General features: G+C 39.8%; 1 protein-coding gene across 9 annotated transcripts in view; it reads right to left on the bottom strand.

Moving 5' to 3' along the window:
- The window catches only part of ZNF169 (zinc finger protein 169), a 60,585-nt gene that overhangs the window by 36,037 nt on the left and 7,214 nt on the right, over window positions 1–17,334 (bottom strand). For 3 of the 9 annotated variants that reach the window (XM_059412068.1, XM_059412063.1, XM_059412067.1), the window contains exons 1-2: window positions 6,408–6,542; window positions 5,521–5,607 (exon numbers count right to left, since the gene is read on the bottom strand). The exons of 3 other annotated variants lie outside the window; for them this stretch is intronic. Coding sequence is in view for 5 of the 6 variants with exons in the window: in XM_059412063.1 (XP_059268046.1) it covers window positions 5,521–5,553 (33 nt within the window). In the remaining variant the exon portion in view is untranslated. Of the gene's footprint in view, window positions 1–5,520; window positions 5,608–6,407; window positions 6,543–17,334 lie in introns of those variants that run through there. 3 more of the 9 variants (XM_059412064.1, XM_059412065.1, XM_059412066.1) reach the window with 1 other exon arrangement.

Below are 17,334 nucleotides of genomic sequence, written 5' to 3'. Positions count from 1 at the left end.
ACACATCAACAATAATACAATAATAGTAGGGGACATTAACACTCCCCTCACTGAAATGGACAGATCATCCAAGCAAAAGATCAGTAAGGAATAAAGGCCTTAAACGACACACTGGATCAGATGGACATCACAGATATATTCAGAACATTTCATCCCAAAGCAACAGAATACACATTCTTCTCTAGTGCACATAGAACATTCTCCAGAATAGATCACATCCTCGATCCTAAATCAGGACTCAACCGGTATCAAAAGATTGGGATCATTCCCTGCATATTTTCAGACCACAATGCTCTGAAGCTAGAACTCAACCACAAGAGGAAGTTTGGAAAGAACCCAAATACATGGAGACTAAACAGCATTCTTCTAAAGAATGAATGGGTCAACCGGGAAATTAAAGAAGAATTGAAAAAAATAATGGAAACACATGATAATGAAAATACAACGGTTCAAAATCTGTAGGACACAGCAAAGGCAGACCTGAGAGGAAAATATATAGTGGTACAAGCCTTTCTCAAGAAACAAGAAAGGTCTCAGGTACACAACCTAACCCTACACCTAAAGGAGCTGGAGAAAGAACAAGAAAGAAACCCTAAGCCCAACAGGAGAAGAGAAATCATAAAGATCAGAGCAGAAATCAATGAAATAGAAACCAAAAAAACAATAGAGCAAATCAACGAAACTAGGAACTGGTTCTTTGAAAGAATTAATAAAATTGATAAACCCCTGGCCAGACTTATCAAAAAGAAAAGAGAAAGGACCCAAATAAATAAAATCATGAATGAAAGAGGAGAGATCACAACTAACACCAAAGAAATACAAACTATTATAAGAACATACTATGAGCAACTCTACGCCAACAAATTTGACAATCTGGAAGAAATGGATGCATTCCTAGAAACATATCAACTACCACAACTGAACCAGGAAGAAATAGAAAGCCTGAATAGACCCATAACCAGTAAGGAGATTGAAACAGTCATTAAAATTCTCCAAAAAAAACAAAAGCCCAGGGCCAAACGGCTTCCCAGGGGAATTCTACCAAACATTTAAAGAAGAACTCATTCCTATTCTCCTGAAACTGTTCCAAAAAATAGAAATGGAAGGAAAACTTCCAAACTCATTTTATGAGGCCAGCATCACCTTGATCCCAAAACCAGACAAGGATCCCATCAAAAGAGAGCTATAGACCAAAATCCTTGATGAACACAGATGCGAAAATTCTCACCAAAATACTAGCCAATAGGATTCAACAGTACATTCAAAGGATTATTCACCACGACCAAGTGGGATTTATTCCAGGGATGCAAGGTTGGTTCAACATCCGCAAATCAGTCAATGTGATACAACACATCAATAAAAGAAAGAACAAGAACCATACGATACTCTCAATAGATGCTGAAAAAGCATTTGACAAAGTACAGCATCCCTTCCTGATCAAAACTCTTCAAAGTGTAGGGATAGAGGGCACATACCTCAATATCATCAAAGCCATCTATGAAAAACCCACCGCAAATATCATTCTCAATGGAGAAAAACTGAAAGCTTTTCCGCTAAGGTCAGGAACACGGCAGGGATGTCCATTATCACCACTGCGATTCAACATAGTACTAGAAGTCCTAGCCTCAGCAATCAGACAACAAAAGGAAATTAAAGGCATCCAAATCGGCAAAGAAGAAGTCAAATTATCTCTCTTCTCAGATGATATGATACTATATGTGGAAAAACCAAAAGACTCCACTCCAAAACTGCTAGAACTTGTACAGGAATTCAGTAAAGTGTCAGGATATAAAATCAATGCACAGAAATCAGTTGCATTTCTCTACACCAACAACAAGACAGAAGAAAGAGAAATTAAGGAGTCAGTCCCATTTACAATTGCACCCCAAACCATAAGATACCTAGGAATAAACCTAACCAAAGAGGCTAAGAATCTATACTCAGAAAATTATAAAGTACTCATGAAAGAAATTGAGGAAGACACAAAGAAATGGAAAAATGTTCCATGCTCCTGGATTGGAAGAATAAATATTGTGAAAATGTCTATGCTACCTAAAGCAATCTACACATTTAATGCAATTCCTATCAAAGTACCATCCATCTTTTTCAAAGAAATGGAACAAATAATTCTAAAATTTATATGGAAACAGAAAAGACCTCGAATAGCCAAAGGGATATTGAAAAAGAAAGCCAAAGTTGGTGGCATCACAATTCCGGACTTCAAGCTCTATTACAAAGCTGTCATCATCAAGACAGCATGGTACTGGCACCAAACAGACACACAGATCGATGGAACAGAATGGAGAGCCCATAAATAGACCCTCAACTCTATGGTCAACTAATCTTTGACAAAGCAGGAAAGAATATTGAATGGAAAAAAGACAGCCTCTTCAATAAATGGTGTTGGGAAAATTGGACAGCCACATGCAGAAAAATGAAATTGGACCATTTCCTTACACCACACAGGAAAATAGACTCAAAATGGATGAAGGACCTCAATGTGAGAAAGGAATCCATCAAAATCTTTGAGGAGAACACAGGCATCAACCTCTTCGACCTCAGCCGCAGCAACATCTTCCTAGGAACATCACCAAAGGCAAGGGAAGCAAGGGAAAAAATGAACTATTGGGATTTCATCAAGATCAAAAGCTTTTGCACGGCAAAGGAAACAGTTAACAAAACCGAAAGACAACTGACAGAATGGGAGAAGATATTTGCAAACGACATATCAGATAAAGGACTAGTGTCCAAAATCTATAAAGAACTTAGCAAACTCAACACCCAAAGAACAAATAATCCAATCAAGAAATGGGCAGAGGACATGAACAGACATTTCTGCAAAGAAGACATCCAGATGGCCAACAAACACATGAAAAAGTGCTGCATATCACTCGGCATCAGGGAAATACAAATCAAAACCACAATGAGATACCACCTCACACCAGTCAGAATGGCTAAAATCAACAAGTCAGGAAATGACAGATGCTGGCGAGGATGCGGAGAATGGGGAACCCTCCTACACTGTTGGTGGGAATGCAAGCTGGTGCAGCCACTCTGGTAAACAGCATGGAGGTTCCTCAAAATGTTGAAAATAGAACTGCCCTATGACCCAGCAATTGCACTACTGGGTATTTACCCTAAAGATACAAACCTAGTGATCCAAAGGGGCAAGTGCATCTGAATGTTTATAGCAGCAATGTCCACAATAGCCAAACTATGGAAAGAACCTAAATGTCCATCAACAGATGAATGGATCAAGAAGAGGTGGTATATATACACAAAGGAATACTACGCAGCCATCAAAAAAAAAAGAAATCTTGCCATTTGTGACAGCATGGATGGAATTAGAGCGTATCATGCTTAGTGAAATAAGTCAAGCAGAGAAAGACAACTATCACATGATCTCCCTGATATGAGGAAGTGGTGATGCAACATGGGGGCTTAAGGGGGTAGGAGAAGAACCAATGAAACAAGATGGGATTGGGAGGGAGACAAACCATAAGTGACTTGTAATCTCACAAAACAAACTGAGGGTTGCTGGGAGGAGGGGGGTTGGGGTTATGGACATTGGGGAGGGTATGTGCTTTGGTGAGTGCTGTGAAGTGTGTAAACCTGGCGATTCACAGACCTGTACCCCTGGGCATAAAAATATATGTTTATAAAAAATTTAAAAAAAAATTTGAAAACTGAGGGGCAAGCAGCTCTCAATGGTTCTGATAACCAATCATTTATTTTTAACTTGTACAGTAATAGGCAACTATTCACTGTATGAGCCAAGTATTTAAGATTAAATTCAGATCTTTTGCAAAAAATTCTATACCTGATACAAAAGGCAATGAAAAACTGAATACAACTGACAGTACTTTGTGTAATTGATAAAACCAAGACAAAAGAATCTCATCTGCTATCTATTTAGGTGGTTAATAAATGTTAATTTTATCCAATTATGCCAATTTCACATACTGCCTAATCTTAGAGAAAACCTTTAAGACATAGTATTTATTCAGTTACAGTTGATCTTTGATCAACACAGGGTGAGGGGTGCCAAACCACCATACATTCAAAATTCTGTATAACTTCTGACTCCCCCCAAAACTGAACTAATAGCCTACAATTAACTGAAAGCCTCACTAATAACATAAACAGTGAGCATACATTTTGTGTTATATGTATTATATACTATATTCATAAAATAAAGTAAGCTAGAGAAAAAAGTTATTAAGAAACTTATGAAAAAGAATAAATACATTTATATTACTGCACTGTATTTACTGAAAAAAATCCACATATAAATGAACCTACACAGTTCAAATCCAGGATCAACTATACTATTCAACTATAGTTCAAGGGTCAACTATACTATAGTTCAAGGGATCAACTATACTATTTATTTCCCAATCCTTGATTTCAACATGGCGAGATCCATCTCAAAATCCTTCAAAATTCAGCTTACTCTAAGTTCAAGCCCACAACCTTCAGCCTAGCTTTCCAGATTCTGGCTGAACTGTCCATCCAGGCTCAGAGCAGGTGAAGGCAAAGAATTCAGAGTCCAGAACAGTAATGAGTGAGTGAATTAGACTCCTCGGCCTTGGGGCCAGGGGGTGCAAGGGAGTATGACTACACTGTAGTGACACTGTTTGAGTTCAACTACTTGTCATTTGCCAAGAGTGTGGATTCTGGAGAGTGATGAATGACCTGTTCTCAGGGAAGCTGGCAATCCAGACCTTCAGATATAATCTTCCAATTTTTAAGTGTGGAAAACTCATTTAAATATAAAGTACAGGGTCTCCTGGGTGGCTCATTTGGTTAAACATCTGCCTACAAGCCCCGTGTTGGGCTCTCTGCTCAGCAGAGAGTCTGCTTCTCCCCTTCTTCTATGCTTTCTCTTGCTCACATTCCCTCTCGAGTAAAATAAACAAAATCTTTTAAAAAAAGAAAAAAATATATATATATAATTTATAGATAGATAGATATATAGATAGATAATATGTATCAATCAAGTGTAGGACTAGCCAAACTAAATGTATCCCCATGTAACAAGCAGACACCCTCACCACTACACAGAGAAAACTGATGTGACCAAAGGCCACTGGCTACTCCATTTTTCCAAATGGTCAGGGACAGCCTGCCAGTCATCTGGTTTCTGAGATGCACTAGACTTCCTGTCACACTCCCACTGGAAGTTCTTCCATTTGCCAAGTCCATCAGGGGCAGCTCAGGCAGCTCTGCAAAGAGCTTTTTCCTGAAGCCTTCCTTCACTTGTTTAGGCTTTGGGAATCACTGGGCACATAAGCATGAATATCCTGTATTTGTATTTTAACTGTGTTGATTACAGTTCACTACTTGGTGAATGCCTAAGTCATGAATGGAACAGAGGAGTCTGAGAAAAGGCTCTGGGTAAGATGTGCCACACCTCCAAAATCAGGGCTAGATACGACCTAACACCACCAGGGCAGCTCTGGAACAAGCAAAGACAATGAGTCCATCCTGCAAGAGCTAGGAAAAAATTTCAGGACTCACCTCATCCCTCGTTGTCAGAAGCCCTGGGGCCATATTCCTGGTCAGCTTAGTGCTCTTCCTAGAGAAGAGTCAAGTTCCAAGGCAGAGCTGAGGAAAGAGAACAGAGGTGAAGGGGCGCTTGGGAGAAGTACCCTTCCATTAGCCTCCCAGTTCAGCAGGGGTGAGTAAAGATAAGGAAGGCAGGTTGCAGGGGTCATCAGAGCTGCTCATTTTTAACCAGTATCCAGAAAAGGGTGGGGGGAGATCCTAGAGCCAGATCAGCAATAGGCTGTCCCAATCCCCAGTTGAGAATTGAAGCCTTCAGCCCCCTGCAGGTAGATAAGACTTTTCTCACTGTGGGGATTCTATTAAGAAGGAAAGGGCCTCAGAGTACCCATAGGACAGCACTCACACTGGCAGCCAAAATCACTTATCATAGGGAAAACAGAAACTCACCATCCACATCTGCCCTAAAGCCAAAGGACAAGTCCCAGGAAATCCAAACAGAAGGAGTGCTACAGGTCTCCAAAGAATGTAGACCCGGGGGTAAGTTAGGCAGGGTGGGTGCCATCATTCTGGCTGCCCCCCCCATTTATATGTCCAAGATTGAGTTCCCAAGATTTTAAATGCGACTTGAGATTTAAGATGGGGCAGTCAGCAAATGGCCCAGGACTTCAACAAGCCAATGTCACAAAGAAATTATTAAGAGGGGAGACTTTCCTTAATGAAAAGACTAGATAATCATTCTTCAGATGTGATTATACGCTTCACACAAATGAACCGAAAGCATTTGGGGGATCACAAAGGACAATTTTAAATGAACTGTATTGTGAACACTGTTAGCTGTGATCATGATATTCAGCATATGGGGAAAACAAGTCATTATTAAGAAATAGTGAAGTGTGCACCTGGGTGGCTCAGTTGGTTAAGCGACTGCCTTTGGCTCAGGTCATGATCCTGGAATCTTGGGGTTGAGCAGGGAGTCTGCTTCTCCTTTTGTCTTCCCCCTTCTCGTGCTTTCTCTCTCTCTCAAATAAATAAATAAAATCTTTAAAAAAAAAAATGGTGAAGTACTGGAGGGGTGAATTGACATGTGTGTAATCTTTTCAAAATGTGAAGCTTTCAACAAGTTAACAGCATAAAAGGAGAGAGAGCTCTTATAGAAAGGACTTTCGAGACCCAGCAACCAAAGGCAATGTGTTTTAGCAGTTTTGCGCAATCCAGGAAATATGAACACTGTTTGGATGTCAGAGACCAGTAAAGAAGTGACATTAATTTTTTCAGGCACAGGTTAAGAACAGGCTGTGCTGACGGCCTCAGCAGGTAACTGTGGGTAGGCTTTTAAAAAAAGTGGAAAAGCCACCACTCATATACACTGCTTAGTGCTGAGAAAGCAGATGCTGTCCCTGAAGAACAGGAACAAAAGCAAGGATGTCCCCCTCTCACCTCTCCTACAAATTTCACACTGGAAGTACTAGTTAATATAAGAAGACAAAAGAAGAAATAAAAGGTACACATGTTGGGTAAGAAGAAGCAATAATAACTTTGCAAATGACCTAATTATTTAGAAAATACCAAAGAATCAACAAATTTCTGGCACTAACAAGTGAGTAAATCAAAGCTGCAGATACAAGATTAATATACAAAAATCAATTGCTGGGGTACCTCAGTGCCTCAGTCAGTGTCTGACCAGCTCAGGTCATGATCCCAGTATCCTGGGATCGAGCCCTGCATTAGGCCCCCTGCTCAGTGGACAGCTTGCTTCTCCCTCTCCCTCTGTTGTTCCCCCTGCTTGTGTGTGCTCTCTCTTGCTCTCTCTCTCTGTGTGTCAAACAAATAAAATCTTTAAAAAAGAGATAAGGTCATGACTTTAAAGAGCAGAAAACATAGCTGACTTTCCCAACACACAAAAACAGACACAGAATTAGACAAAATGAACAATCAGAGGAATATATCCCACACGAAAGAACAGAACAAAATCACAGCAAAAGAGCTAACAAAGCAGTGATAATATGCCTCAGAAAGAATTTAAAGTAATGGTCATAAAGTTACTGAACTTGAGAAAGGAGTGGAGGACTTCAGTGAGACCCTTGACAAAGACATAGAAAACATAAAAAAGAACTAATTAGAGATGAAGAACTTAATAACTAAAATTAAAAATACACCAGAGAGAATAAATAGTAGACTAGAACAAGCAGAAGAATATATCAATGACCTGGAGGACAGGAATGGAAAGCAAGCTCAATAGGAAGAAGAAAAAATAGTAATGAAAAGTGAAAACAGACTTAGAAAACTCAGAAACACCATCAAGAGTAGTAACATTTGCATTATAGGGATCCCAGAAGAGCAAAGAGAAAAGGGAGCATAAATTTCTTTGAAGAAACAATGGCTGAGAACTTCCTGAATCTGGGGGATGAAAGAAATCCAGACCCAGGAGGTACAGAGAGTCTCCCACAAAATAAACGTAAGGAGATCCACACTAAAACACATAGTAATTAAAATAGCAAAAAGAAGTGAATAAGAGAGAATTTTAAAAGCATCAAGAGAGGGGCGCCTGGGTGGCTCAGTGGGTTAAAGCCTCTGCCTTCAGATCAGGTCATGATCCCAGAGTCCTGGGATTGAGCCCCACATCAGGCTCTCTGATCAGCAGGGAGCCTGCTTCCTCCTCTCTCTCTGCCTGCTTCTCTGCCTACTTGTGATCTCTGTCTGTCAAATAAATAAATAAACCCTTTAAAAAAAAAAAAGCATCAAGAAAAAAGAAAACGGTTACACATAAGGAAACCCCATCGGGCTATCAGCTGATTTTTCAGCAGAAACTCTGCAGGCCAGAGACAGTGACATGATATGTTCAAAGTGCTAAAAGGAAAAAATGTGCAACTAAGAATATTCAATCTGGCAAGACTATCATTCAGAATAAAAGGAGCAATAAAGAGTTTACCAGACAAACAAAAGTTAAAGAAATTCATGACCACTAAACCGGCCCCACAAGAAACATTAAAGGGGGCTTTATGAGTGGAAACAAAAGACCATAAACATGATTGAGAAAAGTAGGAAGCATAAAAGCAGTAAAATTAGGTATATTTATAAATATCAGTCAAGGGAGAGGGGCCTGGGTGACTCAGTTGAATGACCAACTCTTGATTTGGACTAAGCTCATAATCTCAGGGTCATAAGATTATGACTATGATTATGCACTCAATGCAGAATCTGCCTGTTCCTCTCCCTCTGCTCCTCCCCACAGTGATACACTCTCTCTCAAATAAAAAAAATAAATTCTTTAAAAAAGATTAGTCAAGGAATTCACAAAATAAAAAGATGTAAAGTATGTCACCATACATCTAAAACATGGCAGGGAGAGGAAAAAAGAATCAGTTCAAACTTAAGTGACCATCAACATAATAAAACTGCTATATATATATTATATATATAACCTAATGGTAATCACAAATGAAGAGCCAATAACAGATAAGCAAAAAAACAGAGTAATCCAAGTTTATCTCTAAAGAAAGCCAGCAAACTGTAAGAGACAAAAAGAAAAAAGGAACAGACAAGAACTACAAAAACAACTGGAAAAGAAGTAACAAAACAGTAATAAACACATACATAGTACTAAACACCTTGAAGGTAAATGGACCAAATGTAACAATCAAAAGACACATGGTAGGGGCGCCTGGGTGGCTCAGTTGGTTAAGCGACTGTCTTCGGCTCGGGTCATGATCCTGGAGTCCCGGGATCGAGTCCCACATCGGGCTCCCTGCTCACCAGAAGTCTGCTTCTCCCCCTGACTTCTCTTCTCTCATGCTCTCTCTCTTTCATGGTTTCTCTCTGCCTCTCAAATAAATAAATAAAATATTTTTTAAAAAAAGACCCATGGTGGCATTATGGATAAAAAAGCAAAACCCATCTATATGTTGTCCACAAGAGCCTCATTTCAGACCCAAAGACACATGCAGAGTGAAAGTTAAGAGATGGAAAGGCACTTATCATGCAAATGGAAGTGATAAGAGAGCCAGAGTAGCAATATATAAATTGGACAAAAAGACTGTAAAACAGACTATATATCAAGATACAAAAAAGGACACTATATAATCATAAAAGGAACAATCCAACACAAAGATATAACAATTATAAATATCTGTGACCCAATACAGGAACACCCAAATACATAAAACACCTAATGATAAACATAAAGGAAATAATAGTAATAATAGTACAGGACCTTAACAGCCCACCTTGGTAGATAGATCAACCAAACAGAAATCAACAAGGAATCAGTGGCTTTGAATGACACATTTGGCCTGATGGATCTAACAGATATATTCAGAACATTTCATCCTAAAACAATAAAAATTCTTTACAAGTACACATAGAACAGTCTCTAAAAGAGATCACATGTTAGGCCACAAAACAACTTGCAACAAATTCAAGAAGATCAAAATCATACCATGCATCTTTTAGGACCACAATGCTATGAAACTAGAAATCAGCCACAAGAAGAAAATCTGGAAAGAGTATAAATATATGTGAGTTAAATAACATGCTGCTAAATAATGAATGGGTCCACCAGGAAATCAAAGAGGAAGTAAAAAAACAAATGGGAAAAATACAATGGCCCAAAGGTGGTTCTGAGAGGGAATTATACAGCAGTATAGGCCAACCCCAAGAAACAAGAAAAATCTCAAATGAATAACCTAACCTTACACCTAAAGGAGATAGAAAAAGAACAAACAAAACCCAAAGCCAGTAGAAGGAAAGAAATAATAAATATTACAGCAGAAATAAATAAAACAGAAGCTACAAAACCAAACCAAATAAAAACTCAATAGGACAGATCAATGAAATCGGCATCTGGTTCCTTTGGGGAGAAAAAAATAAAATTGATAAAAAGTAGACTGGTCAAAAAAGAAATGAGCAGACTCAAACATAATCAGAAATGAGAGAGGAGAGAAAGCACAACTGACAATACAGAAATACAAAATTATGAAAAATCATTTGCCAACAAACTGGACAACCCAGAAGAACTAGACAAATTCCTAGAAACATATAGCTTGGGTGGCTCAGTGGGTTAAAGCCTCTGCCTTCGGCTCAGGTCATGATCCCAGGGTCTTGGGATCGAGCCCCACATCGGGCTCTCTGCTCAGCGGGGAGCCTGCTTCCCTTCCTCTCTCCTTGTAATCTGTCTGTGAAATAAAATAAAATCTTTTAAAAAAGAAAGAAAGAAAGAAAGAAACATATAGCTTACTGAAACTGAAGCAGGAAGAAATAGAAAACTTAAACAGACTGATTACCATCAGTGAAAAAATTTAATCACTAATAAAAGCCTCCCAATCAACAAAAGTCCAGGACCAGACAGCTTCACAGGTGAATTCTACCAAACATTTAAAGGAGAGTATGATTTTCAAACAACAATAACAACATGGTGGAGGAGTAGGGGGCCCTATTTCAACCAACTGACCTGGATATCTGCCAGACAACTCTGAACACCCATGAAATCAGCCTGAGATGTAAGAAGATATATCAGGATCCATACCAACAGAGTATCTCTGGCAGCAGGTTCTGAGGTATGAAATGGGGAGCCACAATTCTGTGGACAGATATTGGAAGATAAACGGAAGGGGGAGGGAGCTGCCATAAGCACTGGCACTGGGAAGCTGAAGTAACACAGGAGCATAAAAGATCCTGCACTGGGGGCCTGGGCACAGACTCAGACTGGCAGCCACTGGGAAAGAACTTTAGGGCAGCGCCCCCCAGGCTGAAACCTGGAGCTGCCAGGGTGTGCATATGACCTGGGAGTGGCTGGTGGTTTTAAAAGCACAAAGGGAAGAGATATGCCTGGACCCAGAGAAAGGGATGGGAGTGCTGCTGTTTTTAGCAGCACAGACAAAAATGGAGTCAGTGTGACATGGAGGGCTTTCTGGAGAACAGTCTGAGATCTCTCTGTCTGAGACAGAAGTTTGGACACAGTCACTTCTGCTCTGACTCTTGGAAGGGACACAGAAACCCACCAGGGAAAGCCGCCAGAGAACAAGAGCCCCCCCACCCCCAAACTGGTTTTCACTGAGCCCATTCCCCACCACAGGGGGCAAGGCAATTCTGCCCTAACAGGGTTGCCTAACAGCATGGCAGGCCCCTCCCTCCAGAAGACAGGCTGAAAGAACAAGAGGCCAGAAACCCTAAAGTCCCTATAAACAGGTACATTTTGCTTGGATTCTGGTCAATACTTTGGACTCTGTATATTCCCTCAACCATCCCTCAAAAGAATGACTAAGAGGAGGACCCCAACATAGGAAAAACTCAAGAGACTGTGACCTCTGCCACAGAGCTATTGGATACGGACATAAGCGAGATGTCCGAAATAGAATTCAGGGTAATAATTATCCAGACAACGGCTAGGTTGAAGAAAACCACTAGTGGCAACAGTGAGAGCTGATCTGGCAGAACTTAAAAAATGTTATCAATAGATCCAATCTAATTAAATACTCTAACAGCTAGGGTAAATGAGGCAGAAGGTCAAATTAATGATCTAGAAGACAAACTGATAGAAAAGAAGGATCAGGAAGAGGCCTGGAACAAACCGCTTAGAGGCCATGAGAACAGAATCAGAGAAATGATGCCATGAAACATTCCAATGTCAGAATTATTGGGATCCCTGAAGGCGTGAAGAGAGAACTAGAAGATATAGTTGAGCAAATCCTAGATGCGAATTTCCCTAATCTGGGGAATGGAACAAGTGTTCATGTCCCCGACGCAGAGAGGACACCCCCAAGATCAACAAGGGTAGAAAGACCTCCAGACATGTGATTGTGAAATTCATGAATCGTAAATTCAGAGAAAATGTCTTAAGGGAAGCTAGGGGGAAGAGATTTCTTATGGATAGTGGGAGAAACATCAGAATAATGTCAGACCTGTCCACAGAAACCTGGCAAGCCAGAAAGGGCCGGCAAGACACAGGGGACTAAATGAGAAGAACATTCAGCCAATAATAATTTATCTGGCAAGGCTGACATTCAAAATACATTCTCTGGCAAGGAGAGATATAGAGATTTCAAGACCAGCAAAGACTAAAAGATCATGAGACCACCAAGCCAACATTACAAGAAATATTAAGGGGGGTTCTATACAAGAAGAAAAACCCCAAGAGTGATAAAAAACAGAAATTTACAGAGACAATCTATAGAAAAAAAGGACTTCACAAGCAACATGATGACAATAAAAACATATCTTTCAATAATCACTCTCAACATGAACTGCCTAAATGCCCCCATAAACCAGCACAGGACTGGAGACTGGATTAAAAAACAGGACCAATCCATATGCTATCTACAAGAGATGCATTTTGAACCTAAAGATACATCCAGACTGAAAGTGAAGGAATGGAGAACCATCTTTCATGCCAACAGGCCTCAAAAGAAAGCTGGGATAGCAATTCTCGTATCAGACAAGTTAGATTTTAAGCTAAAGACTGTAGTCAGAGATATAGAAAGACACTACATAATTCTTAAAGGGTCTATCCACCAAGAAGATCCAACAGTTGTGAATATTTATGCCCCAAACATGGAAGCAGCCAACTACATAAGCCAACTGTTCATCAAAATAAGAAGAAACACATTGATAAGAATACATTAATTGTAGGAGATCTTAACACGCCACTCTCAGGGACAGACAGATCACCTAAGCAAAAAATCAACAAAAAAAAAAACAACCCAAGAGCTTTGGATGACACATTGGACTCCGATGGACCTCATAAATATATACAGAACATTCCACCCTAAAACAATAGAATAGTCATTCTTCTCAAGCGCACATGGAACTTTCTCCAGAATAGACCACATACGGGGTCACAAATCTGGTCTCCACCAATACCAAAAGATTCAGATTATTCCCTGAATATTCTCAGACCACAGTGCTTTGAAACTGAAACTCAATCACAAAAAAAAGTTTGGAAGAAATTCAAACACTTGGAAGCTAAAGACCATCCCGCTCAAGAATGTTTGGGTCAGCCAGGAAATCAAAGAACTTGAACAATTCGTGGAAACCAATGAGATGAAGACACATCAGTCCAAAACCTATGGAATATGGCAAAGGTGGTCCCATGGGGGAAATACATAGCCATCCAAGCCTCAAGCCTCACTCCAAAAAAAAAAAAAAAAAAAATTCCTGAATACACAAACTCTCTTTACACCTTAAAGAACTGGAGAATCAACAACAAATTAAGTCAGCCCCATGCACAAGAAGGGACATAATTAAGAGGGGAGGAGAGATCAGTGAGTTAGAAACCAGAGTACAGGAGAATGCATCAACAAAACTAGAAGCTAATTCTTTGAAAGAATTAATAAGATTGATAAACCACTGGCCAGACTAATCCAAAAGAAAAGAGAAAGGACCCAAATTAATGAAATTACGAATGAAAGGGGAGAGATCATGACTAACCCCAAGGGAACAGAAACAATAATTAGAAATTATTATCAACAACGTGTATGCAATAAGTTGTATGCAATAAGTTAAGCAAACTGGAAGAAATGGATGCATTCCTGGAAACCTATAAACTTCCAAGACTGAAACGGGAAGAAACTGGCAACCTGAAAAGACCATTAACCAGTAATGAGATTGAAGCAGTGATTTAAAAACAAAAACAAAAAAGCCTCCCAAAAAACAAGAGTCCAGGACCTGATGGATTCCCTGGGGGAATTCTATCAAACATTCAAAGAAGAAATAATACCTCTTCTCCTGAAGCTGTTTCAAAAAATGGAAACAGAAGGAAAACTTCCAGACTCTTTCTATGAAGCCAGCATTACCCTGATCCCCCAAACCAGGCAAACACCCCATCAAAAAGGATAATTTCAGACCAATTTCCCTGAGGAATATGGATGCCAAGATTCTCAACAAGATCCCAGCTAAAAGGATCCAACAGTACATTAAAATGATTATCCACCATGACCAGATGGGGTTTATCCCTGGGATGCAAGTGTGGTTCAACTTTCACAAATAAATGTGATAGAACAAATCAATAAGAGAACAGAGAAGAACCATATGGTCCTCTCAATTGATGGAGAAAAAGCGTTTGACAAAATACAGCATGTTTTTCTGATTAAAACTCTTCAGAGTATAGGGATAGAGGGAACATTCCTCAACTTCATAAAATCTGTCTATGAAAAACCCACAACAAATATCATTCTCAGTGGGGAAGGCTATCAGCCTTCTCCCATTGAGATCAAGAACACGACAAGGATGCCCACTCTCGCCACTATAGTTCAATATAGCACTGGAAGTCATACAACAGCAATCAGACAACAAAAAGAAATAAAAGGTATTCAGATTGGCAAAGAAGTCGTCAAACTCTTTCTCTTCACAGATGACATGATACATTATGTGGAAAACCCAAGACTCCACCCCCAAATTACTAGAACTTATACAGCAATTCAGTAATGTGGCAGGATATAAAAACAATGCACAGAAATCCTTACACATTAACAATGAAACTGTAGAAAGGGAAATCAGAGAACCGATTCCATTTACATTAGCACCAAGAATCATGATACCTTGGAATAAACCTAACCAAAGAGGTAAAGGTTCTATACTAGAGAAACTACAGAACACTCGTGAAAGAAACTGAAGAAGACACATAAAGATGGAAAAGCATTCCATGCTCATGGATTGGAAGAATAAACATTGATAAAATGCCTATGCTGCCCAGTGCAATCTATACTTTCAACACCATCCTGATCAAAATGCCACCAGCATTTTTCAAAGTGCTGGAACAAACAATCCTAACATGTATGGAACCAGAAAAGACCCTCAATCGCCAAAGAAATGTTGAAAAAGAGAAACAAATCTAGGGGCATCACATTGCCTGATTTCCAGCTATATTACAAAGCTGTGATCACCAAGACAGGATGGTATTGGCACAAAAACAGACACACAGACCAACAGAACAGAGTAGAGAGCCCAGATTTGGACCCTCAATTCTATGGTCAAATAATCTTTGATAAAGCAAGAGAAAGTATCCTCTGTAAAAAAAAAAAAAGACAGTCTCCTCAATAAATGATGCTGGGAAAATTGGACAGCTATGTATAGAAAAATGAAATTCAACCACTCTTTTACACCACACACAAAGATAAACTCTAAATGGATGAAAGACCTCGTGAGACAGGAATCCGTCAAAATCCTAGAGAATAGGCAGTAACCTCTTTGACATCAGCCACAGCAACCTCTTTCAAGATGCGTCTCCAAAGACAAGGGAAACAAAAGCAAAAATGAACTGTTGGGACTTCATCAAGATAAAAAGCTTTTGCACAGCAAAGGAAACAGTCAACAAAACAAAGAGGCAACCCACAAAATGGGAGAAGATATTCGCAAATGGCACTACAAAGGGCTCATATCCAAGATCTATAAAGAACTTCTCAAACTCAACACCCCCAAAACAGATAATCAAGTCAAAAAATGAGAAGACATGAACAGACACTTCTCCAGTGAAGACATACAAATGGCTAACAGGCACATGAAAAAATGTTCATTATCATTAGCCATCAGGGAAATTCAAATCAAAACCACATTGAGGGGGCACCTGGGTGGCTCAGTGGGTTAAGCCTCTGCCTTCGGCTCAGGTCATGATCCCAGGGTCCTGGGATGGAGCCCTGCATTGGGCTCTTTGCTCAGCAGGGAGCCTGCTTCCCCCTCTCTTTCTGCCTGTCTCTCTGCCTACTTGTGATCTCTCTCTGTCAAATAAAATCTTAAAAAAAAAAAAAAACCCCACATTGAGATACCCACTTATACCAGTTAGAACAGCCAAAATTAACAAGAAACAACAAATGTTGGAGAGGATGTGCAGAAAGGAGAACCCTCTTACACTGTTGGTGGGAATGTAAGTTGGTGCAGCCACTTTGGAAAACAGTGTGGAGATTCCTCATAAAGTTAAAACTAGAGCTACCCTGGGGCGCCTGGGTGGCTCAGTGGGTTAAAGCCTCTGCTTTACATTGAACCTTACATTGCTTTCGGCTCAGGTCATGATCCTAGGGTCCTGGGATCGAGCCCCGCATCGGGCTCTCTGCTTGGTGGGGAGCCTGCTTCCTCCTCTCTCTCTGCCTGCCTCTCTGCCTACTGTGATCTCTCTCTGTCGAATAAATAAAATCTTAAAAAAAAAAAAAAAACACTAGAGCTACCCTTGATCCAGCAATTGCACTGGGTATATACCCCAAAGACACAGATGCAGTGAGAAGAAGGGCCATCTGTACCCCAATATTCATAGTGGCAATGTCCACAATAGCCAAACCGTGGAAAGAGCCGAGGATGCCCTTCAACAGACAAATGGATAAAGATGATGTGGTCCATATACACAATGGAATATTACTCAGCCATCAGAAAGGATGTATACCCAGCTTTTGCATCAACATGGACGAAACTGAAGGAGATTATTCTAAGTGAAGTCAGTCAAGCAGAGAGAGTCAATTATCATATGGTTTCACTTACTTGTGGAACATTAGGAATAACATGGAGGACATTAGGAGAAGGAAAGGAAAAGTGAAGGGGGAAAATCAGAGGGGGAGACGAACCATGAGAGACTATAGACTCCAAGAAACAAACTGAGAGTTTTAGAGGGGAGGGAGTGGGGAAATGGGTGAACCTGGTGGCCAGTATTAAGGAGGGCACATAGTGCATGGAGTACTGGGTGCTGTATGTAAACAATGAATCATGGAACACTACATCAAAAATTAATGATGTATTTAATGGTGATTAACATATCACCATAAATTTTTTTTTTTAAAACAACACAAAAAAAAAAAAAAAAAAAGAAAAAAGAAAAAAAGAAAAAAAATACAGTATTTGCTTCATTGTGCG

Source organism: Mustela nigripes, chromosome 9 (assembly GCF_022355385.1).
Source record: "Mustela nigripes isolate SB6536 chromosome 9, MUSNIG.SB6536, whole genome shotgun sequence".
In the NCBI taxonomy this organism is placed as follows: domain Eukaryota; kingdom Metazoa; phylum Chordata; class Mammalia; order Carnivora; family Mustelidae; genus Mustela; species Mustela nigripes.
Note: the sequence above shows the minus strand (reverse complement) of the source record. Positions and strands in the feature narration are given on the sequence as shown.